The sequence below is a fragment of the Prosopis cineraria genome, unplaced genomic scaffold, assembly GCF_029017545.1.
Source record: "Prosopis cineraria cultivar Desert tree isolate PC_DT_omini unplaced genomic scaffold, ASM2901754v1 PC12, whole genome shotgun sequence".
Classification (NCBI taxonomy): domain Eukaryota; kingdom Viridiplantae; phylum Streptophyta; class Magnoliopsida; order Fabales; family Fabaceae; genus Prosopis; species Prosopis cineraria.
Genome location: NW_026555343.1, coordinates 14,867,190 through 14,878,808, shown reverse-complemented (window position 1 = coordinate 14,878,808; position 11,619 = coordinate 14,867,190). Strand labels below are relative to the sequence as shown.

The window sequence follows — 11,619 nt, the reverse complement described above, 5'->3', positions numbered from 1 at the left end:
TAGTTGGCTCAGCTTGTGTAGAGTAATTTATTTGATTCCATGCCTCTTGATATCTTCTTGTATGATATAAATATATATATATATATATATTGGCCTAAAATTTTATAAATATATTAATATTGGACATAAGGAAGACACTTTGGATAAAATCACCTTTGGCTTCACACTCACTAATATCTTCACTTTTATTTTGCTTGGAACATATTATTGGTTTTTTTCCCTCGAACTATTATTAGTTTGACATAAGGGAAATACTTTGGACCAAAGCTTCCCTCTTTCACGTATATGCTATGAAATTTTCAAATTTTGTGAAATTTGACCACTTCATCCTTATTATTTTGACCAATGCTCTAATCTTCTTATTCCATTGGCCCAATTTGAGATATTTGGCATGATTTTGTTTGACCTTTGTTACTGTGACTAGTGTAGATTGTAAAATATTAACAGGGAATGTTGATTGTTTAGGATAGGGAAGATAGTGAATACGTTAAGTCTTTGTAAGAAGGACTTTCTCAAGGAAAATGAAAATAAATATAAGAAAATGAGGCTAAAATATAGAATAAGATTTGAACTAAAGGCTTGGGAAGAGTTGCCAGAAGATGAAAAGGCCAATTATGTCAAGAAGGTTAGGCAATTTGAATTTGATAGACATGTTGGAAAAAATAAATATAAGGTTCCTTTTCTCACGAGGTGCTCTGTGAGGCAGTTTATGGATCTTACAAAGTTTGCAAAAGTGAACAAGAACCTAAGAACGAGCGTAGAGAACATCGAGTTCGGGGTATTGCTTGATATTTGATGAAAACACTTAGTGAGACCTCTGTTTTCAATTAATATCTTTATATGATCTACCTACCTATGTGAAGCGGCCGGATCATAGTATGAGGATGGAGCTTGTGTATGAATCTTGTTGGAATATGCAATTGAGGTCCAAATATAAGGATGAATGCAAGATAACCAATAAAGCCACTGTAGTTAAGATGAAATCAAAGAGTGAGCCACAATGAAGGATGAAATCGTGCAACAAGCATATTATGATTTCATCAAGAACGCCCATTAAGTGTCTTGCTGGAAACAAAGAAAAAAATTCTACTACTTATGTAAAGTTCTTTTACTGGACTGTCTAAAGCCAGGTGTAAAGCCTTATCCACCTTGAACTGTTGATCAAGATTAAATAAGGGTGGATAAGGACAACCCTAAGCCAGCCCTTTTTTAAAGGACAAGTAGGGTAAGGGCTCGCTCAGGATAGTAAGGGGAGAAGTCAAAAGAAATGAAAGCAAAAGATGTTTGCACATTGATGGGATTACCTTATAGTGGGGATAAGGTGTCAATAGAGGTAGACGATCAAGAGGAAGCATTCCTAAGGTTGAAGGAAAAATATTATAAAATGCCATATAAGAAGATATTGGCATTGATTAAATCTGGAGCAAAGGCTAAAAATTTTGATTTTTTATTTTTATTGTACACATTGGGAATACTTTTATGTTCAGGTATTGGTGCTAATGTTAGTGAGTGGATGCTTAAGGTAATGTATTATACCAAGAATGCACTGAAAGACTTTAATTGATCAAGATACATATTAAATGACTTGCGTGATGAATTGGAAGAGTATTTGAAACAAATGAGGAAAAAGAAGAAGGATGGCACTATAAATGTTGAAGGATGCTTGTATTAATGTTGGAGTATGCTTGTACTTTCTACTGGTATGTATAGATGAATTTATGCTATTCTTTTCACTGTAATACATTTATACTAAGTATAATGTGATAATTATATGTATGTTATAGAAGATCTATTTTTTTTAGCATTTTTCATTAGTCGAAACAAGTGACCATGATTTAAAAAATGCTGTCCAATATTGGAATAATAACAAAGCCAAGGAAAGATTACAAAAAGAGATAGAAAGCAATATTATGATGCTTTATGGTGCTTCTACAGGAGAGCCCACTTTTATTGTGACCAAGAAGAGACCTATGACATTATGTCTAGACCCAATATTTATTTCTCACTATTTTGGACAGAATATAATTTAAAATAAATTTTTTTTCTATTTACATTTTCTAAATGTATAGGAATTAAAAGACTTATTGTCAACAGTAATGGGAATTTTTGAAGATAACCATTAAAGATTGATTGCTTGTGTTGAATCTACATTCAAAAAAGAGCAGATGAAAAGGGAAGCATCATGAAAATTAAAAAAGGAAGGCAAGTCAAATGTTAAAGTTAAGGAAGAAGATGGTTGGGTAGGATATGGTAGTGAAGACAAGCCAGCATCCGAGTTTGAAGAAGAAGACAAGGCAAATTCTGAATTTGTAGAAGATAGAAAAGAAGAAGATGGAGGTGATGAAGGAGACGAAGATGGAGAAGATGAAGATGAAGAAAAAGAAGATTAAGGAGAAGACGAAGAAGATGATGATGATGGAAAAAAAGGTAAAGGTGATAAAGGAAAAGCAGAAGAAGAAGACCAAATTGATAATTTGTCATCTCCAATTCATGTATCTTTCTAAGAAGAAGATGGAGAGGAAAAATCAAAGGAGGAAGTTAAGGAGGATGATGTGAACGATGACTTAAGAGATCTACAAGGAGAAAAATACCAACTATTAGGTCTCCTTGGGTTCCGTTAAAGCTAGTGAATAAGACGAAGAAAAAGTTTGATGAAAAGCAATAATTGTTTTCAATTATACCACACATGTGTAAAAAGGAGGAATGTGATGAGTAAGTACTTTTTATTGCCTATTTTTTCATTGATTTGCAATAGTTTAAGAGAAGTTAATTATTATTCCCTGTTTTAGGATTTTGGTTGAATTATATGATCAATATCTCACCCATGATGAACTTCTATATTTAGGAGGAATACAGTGGATTAGTAACAGGGTGAGACATTGTTTAAATTTTTTTTTTATAATTTACAGTAAATAATGTACGTATAACATAATTTCCTTGATGGTTATAGTTGATGACTATGCTATGCCATGCATTAATGGGTGATATCAAGGATTCAGGTCCAGTTTATCGTCATATATTTAATGCTGACTTCATGATTAGCTTCTAATGAAGTTAAATTTAAATCTCATATTCACTATTTTTTGTTTTTGTAATTTGTTGTATACTATGTTATTGTAGTGCAAAATGACATCAAATCCCCTCATTTGGAAGGAAGCAAAGAACAAGAGGGAGATCTTGCTTGAATATTACCTTTCCTTTGAGTTTCTCTCTTCTCTCTACCTAGTTCTTTCTTAACTCTATAGTATCTCTACTCCCTTTCTCTCCTTTCTATATTATCTTCCCCCTTCTCTTTCCCTGCTCTGCATCAATCAAAATGAAAGGAAGAAAAAGAAATAATTAAAGATATTAAAGATTTGAGAAGACTGAAAAATTGAAGATATTTTATGAATTAGGAACATTTTTCTTTAATTGTCATAATATTTAACTTATTATTATCTTTTTATTTAATTTTAGGATTTCAAGAATTTCTTGCATTTAATTCTAGGATTAAGGTTGAGGCCTATAAATAGTGTCTTAGCTCGTTTGTTTTGTTGACTCACATTTGATTAAGTAAGAATTACTGTTATCTTGCCTCTCCTCCTAGTTTTTCTCTTCTCTCTATTCTCTCTATTGATCTATTTCTCTCTTTTCTATATCCTCTTTCTCCTTCTCCTTCCCCATTCTACATTAATTGGCATCAAAGCTCAAGTTCTCATTCTGCTTCTATTACCAAACCTACTCTAAAATACCTTCTTAGTAACAAGAATCACCATATGAAAATGCAACACTTTAGGAGATAAGTTTATAACTTAAGGCTCCTTAAGTTACTCGACGAAGTTTTTTGATCCTAAATTCTTGGTCCCTTATTCCTTGTCTCTTTTCCTAATTCCTTTTTCCTATTATTCTTGTTTGTTTCCACTTTCCTTCACTTTAAGTCATTCTACTATATTATTTTGTTTTCCATATTTTGTTTCCTTCCTTCCTTTATTTAATGATTATTCCATTTTTCCTTTTCTTCATTCACTCATTCAATTTTTCCTATAATTTAAAAGTCCACCTTATAAATAGTTTAGCCCTATACCTGGGTCAAAATCTACCCTAGGCTAGTTTAAGTTTCTACTAGTTTCCCTAAGGGGTTTCCAAGCTCCAAAGGTCACTATAAAAACTTCACTCAAGTTGTTACTTATTTAGCATATTTGATCCCTAGGAATTTTTGAGTTATTGAAGGATTAGACTTGTTGAATAGGGTATTCACCTTTTAGGTGATGACACCTTAAGAACATTTTCTTAAATAGGATATTAGAGTCTCCCAGTCAAAATAAAAAAAACACCTTCAAATATGATGTTATGGGCTCATTCAATCACTGATATGATTATATTAACCATCATCAATATGATTGTATTGATTATTATTGATATAATTATCATTGTCAATATGATTATACTGATCATTACTGCTATGATTATGCCAATCATCATCATTGTCACTATCAATATGATTTAGTTGATCAATTAGATTTGGATTTCATATGTTCACATCTTGAACTTGTGAGAGATAAAATTGATGAACTCTAAAGCTTCATTCAATCCACATTTAAAGAAGGACATTGCTATCAAGTTGAGAAAGAGAAGTTATATCAAAAGGAAATAACTTCTAATCCTCTTAATAGTATTTTAAGAAATCAGAGTTAAGAACCATGGTCCTTAATTGTGATTAAAAAATATAATTTGTGAGGTGGGATTCATTATTAGCACTTGGGAATTCACTAACCTAACTTGAGAAAATTTGTAATGTATATTGTAAAAACATGAAACCTCACTTGAAAATTGAATGTTTAACAAAAAGGGCCACTTGAGAATTCACTAACTCGACTTGAAAAAATTTCTAACATATATTGTGAAAACATGAAATTTCACTTGGGAATTGATTGTTTAATAAAAAACACCAATTTGGATAAGTCACTTTTTATTAATGATTCTCAAGTGGGGTTTTATTTTTTCACAATATACATGAAAAATTTTTCAAGTCTAGTTAGTGAATTCCCAAGTGGCTCTTTTTGTTAAACATTTCATTTCTAAGTGGGGTTTTATGTTTTCATAATATACGTTAGTAATTTTCTCAAGTTAGGTTAGTGAATTCTCAAGTCGCGTTAGTGAATCCCACCTCACAAATTATATTTTTTTATCACAATTAAGGACCATGGTTCTTAACTCTGATTTCAAAATTTCACGGTCTGTAATTGAGATTAATATTCTTAGCAGATCCTTAATTATCATTGTCCCTTTAAATTATTAATTAAAATTATTCAATTAATGATAAAATTTTGATGAGTGATTTTCGGAGTTTGCATATCAAAAAACTAGAAAAATAATATTATTAGTTGATAACTAATATCAATTTTGACCTCTTCTATAACATCATCTAATTCCCATGAGTTCCTTTCACATTTAAAATTTATGGCAACCAAACCACACTCTTTAAGACAATTTAGACTGGCTAGTGTCATTTTCTCAATTGATAAAGCATATAATTATTCAAATAAATGTATATGATATTAATTTTTTAATTTAGGGTATAATGAGAAATAAATGTCTTTCAAATCTTTGACACCTCTCTTCAGTTAAAAATGCTATTCCTATAAAAAAATTATTCAAAAAGCATTCAAAGCGCTCTAATATGGTTACATGGGTTCAAGAGCATATATATTCCTATCTTAATGTTACATTAGAATAAATTTCAATCTCACGTTACTTAATCTTATATCCGCTTAAGAGTCCCTTTTCAAATTCAAAACCCAATCCCCGATTTCATACATAATAGTGGCCAAGATTACATAGACAAGCAAGAAAGATTGAGTAAATAAAACTAATTAGTTCAAACATGCTGTAATTCATAAATTATATTAGTTCATCTATAGCTACTCAAGGTCAAAAGAGAATTAGTCACATGTGACTCTAATAACAACAAACTAAAGCAATAGATACGTTGAAATAAAGAGATAGTGGACTTTGAAAAAAAAAACTTAATCAAAACAATCTTGAGCCAAACCCTTAAATTTTAATTAATCTCCCAAGCTTCTCCAACTTTTTTTTTACATCGTTTTCTCTGTAGGGATGAATTGTTGTTGTAGGAATTGATCGATGTCCAAACTCAACATCTCCAAACTCTAAAATTGGTTTGGATTTCAAAACTTTGAGTTATGCTAAAAATTTACGCTGCAGTAAATCTTTCCTTACTGGAGCAAAGGCATCTATACATTACTTCTCACCAAATCCATCCTTTTAGACTTGGCCAGGCCTTGAACATGAACTTGGCCTACAGGATTGAGCCCACTCAACCTTTAATTAGTGATAGGGGTGTTCATAGGTTTGGTTTGGTTTGGTTTTGGGCAAAAACCAAACCGAACCGAATCAATTGGTTTACTTATTAATGGGACCTTATCGGTTTTTGTTATAATCGGTTTGGTTCGGTTTTATGTTCGGTTTGGTTAATGTTTAGATCAAGTTTTAATGAATTTATTTATTTATTTTTCTTTTTTATCCATATTCATTAAACCTAATTTTTTTGACTCCTTTTTTTATAAATAGAGGCATAAAAATATAATAAAATTTTAATATGATAACAATAATTAATCATAAAAATTGATATTAGTAATAGTGTTTAGAATTAAAATTATTTAATGTTATGAATTTTTATTCAGGTCATTTAAAAATATTTATCTACATATCTATATTTTAACATGTAATATATAACGAAAAATAACTATAAAAAATTCTAAACAAAATGTTTCTTATAAATAAATTGAATATATGAAACTTTTGGTTTAAGTCTTTTTGTGTGGACAAAACTAGAGGACAAATATCCTCGAAAGCAGCATGGGCGAGGAATGAAATTAAACGAGTCAGGAAGCTAGGGTACATTTATTATATACTTATACTGTAATTTAGAACAACATATCCAGCAGACCAACACCCATCATGGTCTATGTTTATCATTCTTTCTCTATTTTTAACATTTTAGCTTTCCAAGTTTATAATATAGTTGTCAATATAATGTAATCTCTTATTCTCTTTCCATTATGACAAATCCTTGTCATCATTGTTTTCTTTTTCACTTTCTCACGTTGACACTAACTCATCTTGTTTTTTCCATTCTTACAGTGATGAGAACGACAGGCAACAATGAGGCCAAGCCTTTGATTATGAGCCTGAAGTTTGTGAAAATAAAAAAGAACATGTTAATCATTGACTTCCTTCAAGGTGTGCATGTGATAAGCCAATAATTATTCAAACATAGAGAAAGCAAAAAGTTGCCAAGTGTTGCTGTCTTAATCTAAAGCAATAAGATGATACTAATTGTTAGATTCTCATTTCTTAACACATACAATTTATATAACCTCATGTCTTTAGCAATCATTTCTCAATATCATAATATCTATCATAATATTCACTTAAACTATACCAAATGTCTAGCATTCCAAAAAAAAAATTGACATATTTAATTACAACTTGTCCTTAAACTAAAAAGAGACATTCATATGCTTGAAATTATCCAAAAAAAAAAAGCATTCCATCTCAAGCATCAATCAATTGTTATATGAGGCATAACACCTGAAATGAAGGAAGAAAACAAGTCAATATCCAAATAAAAAGAATAATTTTATGACAAATAAAATAATTGACACATATATACTATATAGTACATTAGTACTTACATATACAAAAAGAGGTTAGAAGATCTTGATAGCTAATTATCATCATCTTCATTCAAAGTGACAACACCAAGATCTATAATAATAAAACAAATTGTCAAAGCAATGAATAATCTAGTAAATAATTAAACTAAATAAACATCACTTTCAATTGTAAAAATATTACCAATTTCTATTTTCTCAATTTCATCCACCTTCTCTTTAACATCACTTGCTAATGGAGTAGATCGAAACCAATTATTTGCACAAATAAGGGCTTCCACTGTCTTGATACCCAATGAACATCTATACTCATTTAGTATACGACCCCCAGTGCTGAAAGCAGATTCAGAAGCTATAGTGGAGATAGGCATGGCTAATACATCCCTAGCAATTTGTCCAATGACAAGATATTTAAATGAATTCACTTTCCACCAATTAAGTATGTCAAATTTGGGATTTGTTTTTTCTCTAGTCTCCATCAAGTAGAGGTCCAACTCTGATTGATTTTCAACATTATCATCTTCATTCATAACTTTATCAAACTCCATTGCAAATGAATCTTTTTCACCATCATCATAGGAAACACCTTCCTTCACTTGGGATTGAGTATTGGTTGAACTTTTTTTAAGGCCATGAAAAGACTTGTATCTATCATACATCTTGAAGAGCAACTCTTTCACCTGCCTAGTGAAATATTCAGCCATATCTTCATCGTAGAGTTTTTTCAAACTCCACTCCACAAATTTCAACTTGTACCTAGGATCAAGTACCACAGCTATAAAGATCATCATATTCAAATTATCAACATTCCCCCAATACTTGTCATGTTTTTGTTTCATCTTCCTTGCCATTGAATTTAACAAAGGATCATCACTTAGACACATATCATTCAAAGTCTTTACTACCAAGCAAAACTCATGAAAATATTGAGAAGATGTAACATATAATGAGCCAAAGACTTTTTTGGTGACATCAAAAAATATTTTCAAGAATTTGACAAAAACATGTGCATTTTCCCAATCCTTTATGGTTGGGGGTCCTTCCTTATCAATTGCAAAAGTAGTATCCTTTTCTTCTAATCTCTTGAATGCCTTTTGAAATTTTAAGGCACTTTCAAGCATTATGTAAGTAGAATTCCATCTTGTAGGACAATCTAACTTCACAATATCCTTTTCTTGAATTCTTGTTTGCTCTACACAAGACTTGAACTTTTGGAACCGTAATGGTGATGCACGAATATATCGAACTGCATTTCTAATTCTTGTTAAAGTATCACCAATCTCTTTCAACCCATCATTAACAACTAAATTCAAGATGTGTGCACAACATCTAACATGCATGTATTCTCCTTTCATAATGTGCCCATTCCAATCAAGTATCCTATCTTTAACATAAGATATAGCAGTGTCATTACTTGAGGCATTATCAACTGTAACTGTAAAAACTCTATCAATTCCCCAACTCAACAAACACTTCTCAATCAATTCACTAATAGTTTCACCTTTATGATCAGCAATTTGACAAAAGTTCAAAATTCTTTTATGCAATTTCCACTCATCATCAATGAAATGTCCAGTGAGGCATAAGTAATTCATATTTTGTAAAGATGTCCAGCAATCAGTGGTCAAACAAACACTTTGTTTTGATTTACAAAATACATTCCTTAACTTAGCTTGTTCAGACAAGTAAAGACTCAAGCAATCTCTAGCTACTGTAGTACGTGATGGAAGGGGAAATAGAGGTTGTGCAATACTCATGAAATACTGAAAACCTTCATTCTCAACAAATTTAAAAGGCAACTCATCAACAATTATCATTCTAGCAAGAGCTTGCCTGCAAGAATTAAGATCAAATGTCACCCCCTTCAAACTAGTTCCATAACCTTCTCCTTCTTCTTTTTTTTTAGTTGGAAGGAAAGTTTAGGTTGTTTAGGATCTGTATATCTAACACCAAATTTCTTGCATCTTTCTTCTAAATGTGTTGCCATGTTAGAAATTCCATTTCTTTTTTTATGACAAGCATAATCAAAGCCACACCAATTACATGTGGCCCTTGGAAATTCAGGATCACAACCCTCCATCAAAGTAAAATGACTCCATACCCAAGATTCAGGTCTAGTTGGTTTTTTTTTACCTGTAACTTTTGAATTTTCTGGTTGCTTTTCACCTTTGTCTTTCTCTTGCTCTTGATCTTTCTCTTGCTCTTTCTCTTTCTCTTTTTGTTGATTTGAATCCATAGTTACATGAGCATTGTTAATCAATTCCGGTTTGTTATTCTTAGGTTGCTCATCATCATCATGAACATCCATCAACTCCATATATGTTTCTTGCTGAAAAAAACATAAGCAATTATATCAATCAAATATGATACTAAATGCTTTTTGTAAAAAAAAATACCATATAAAACATTTACCTCATTTTCACTCATATTGAAACTCTAGGATATGCACTGTGCAAGTAGCCTCTCAAGAAAGACAAATAATCTTGCATTATATTATGAAAGGAAATATAATTTAATAAAGTAAATTAAATTAAGTTGTTCTATTAAAAAGACAATATGCTATCCTCTTTATTAAAAAAGTTAAAAATTATGTTCACTCTATTACCTATTGTATTCATGTGCATATCATTGATATGATATCAAAACAAAACAAGTGGTCCCTCTTAGTCTCTTTGCTCTACCGGTCTACCCCACAGTCCCACTTACTTATATTGTTTTAAAATCAAAGCAATAATCTTTTATCAATTGCAGAGCAAGTCAACCTAATTAGGCAACAATCTTTGATCAACAAACGCATCATATAACTTATAAATCTAAGTCAACCTAAACACCAAAATAAGAATAAGAATAGTGGCAAGGCAATCAGGCAACGGCTAGGATTAGGAAACAAGATTATTATACCAACCGAAGCTCTAGAGTCCAGGCAACTGAGATAGGGAAGTAAAATGCAGAAAGTGATTCAGACTGTGGCTCGAACTTGAAAGTGGAACTGTAGAAGTTGAACTCGAGTAGACTTGTTCTGGGACGCCGCGAGTGGCTGATGGCTGTAGCCTGTGCGAGTGTGCGCGACTTGGAAGTGGAACTATAGAAAGTGAAAACCGAACTTGAGTAGCCGACGGTGAACTCTGCTCTGTGACGAACTCTTTGGTCTGCAACTCTGTGAGTGACTGACGGGCGACGGCTGTGGCTTGTGTGCAACGCTGTGAGTGGCCGACGACTGTGGCTTGTGTGCGACTTGGGTACTGGACTTTGTGTTTCGTGTCCGTTGTCGGTCGTCCAAGACTGACTCTGTCTATCTATGGCTCTGCGTCGTCTTTGGCTTGGTTCTGAGGTTCTCTGCAGTCTGTGTGTGTCTATCTGTGTGATGCGTATTGTGCAAGCCTGGCTCAAGCATTAAGGAAACCTAAACCTAAAGTGTGAGCCACACGTAAAGGAAGGCAGGTCGTGAGTCGTTCGTGTCTTCGTGAGTCGTGACTCTCTCTGGCCAGGCTGAAGTTGAACCACTCTGTGATGTGATGAATCCGTGACCGTGAGGATTGAGGCATGAGCGTGAGCATGACGTGAAGTTTGGTCTGACTAAGCCTGATGGTCTCTCCTAATCTCATTTGGGCTTGGGAAGTGGGCTACTAATTATTTATTGGGTAATGGGCTGGGTAAGGCATAAGGGGGTTTGGGTTTATTTGGATTGAAATTAAGGTTACATATTTTATAAATAAATGAATAATATTTTGTTAATCAGGTCTGGTTTAGGTCTAGTTCGGTTTTTAATTTTCAAAACCAAAACCTGAACCAAACCATTCGGTTTCCTTATCCTAAAAACCGAAGCAGATTTGATTGTTGATCGATTTTGATCGGTTCCTTTCGGTTTGGGTTGGTTTGGATCAGTCCGTTCGGTTTGGATCGGTTTTGAACACCCTTAATTAGTGATTTCCTCAATTTCTTT

The 11,619-nt window shown here is 32.4% G+C and overlaps 1 protein-coding gene across 1 annotated transcript; it reads right to left on the bottom strand.

The window, feature by feature from the left end:
• Window positions 1–7,749: 7,749 nt before the first annotated feature.
• On the bottom strand, window positions 7,750–11,221 carry LOC129289154 (zinc finger BED domain-containing protein RICESLEEPER 2-like). The gene is made up of 6 exons (XM_054925963.1): window positions 11,162–11,221; window positions 10,578–11,057; window positions 9,810–10,005; window positions 8,273–9,570; window positions 7,889–8,218; window positions 7,750–7,770 (listed from the first exon to the last, which is right to left on the bottom strand). Exons 1-6 carry the CDS (start codon window positions 11,219–11,221, stop codon window positions 7,750–7,752), a joined length of 2,385 nt encoding a protein of 794 aa, XP_054781938.1.
• Window positions 11,222–11,619: the final 398 nt, after the last annotated feature.

Coding starts and splice junctions, on each gene's coding strand:
- LOC129289154 (XM_054925963.1), bottom strand. CDS start 11,221: ATGCCTCAATCCTCACGGTCACGGATTCATCACATCACAGAGTGGTTC. Junction 9,571..9,809: donor AGAAAATTCAAAAGTTACAG/GTAAAAAAAAAC, acceptor CTAAAAAAAAAG/AAGAAGGAGAAGGTTATGGA. Junction 8,219..8,272: donor CAACCAATACTCAATCCCAA/GTGAAGGAAGGT, acceptor TTTGCAATGGAG/TTTGATAAAGTTATGAATGA.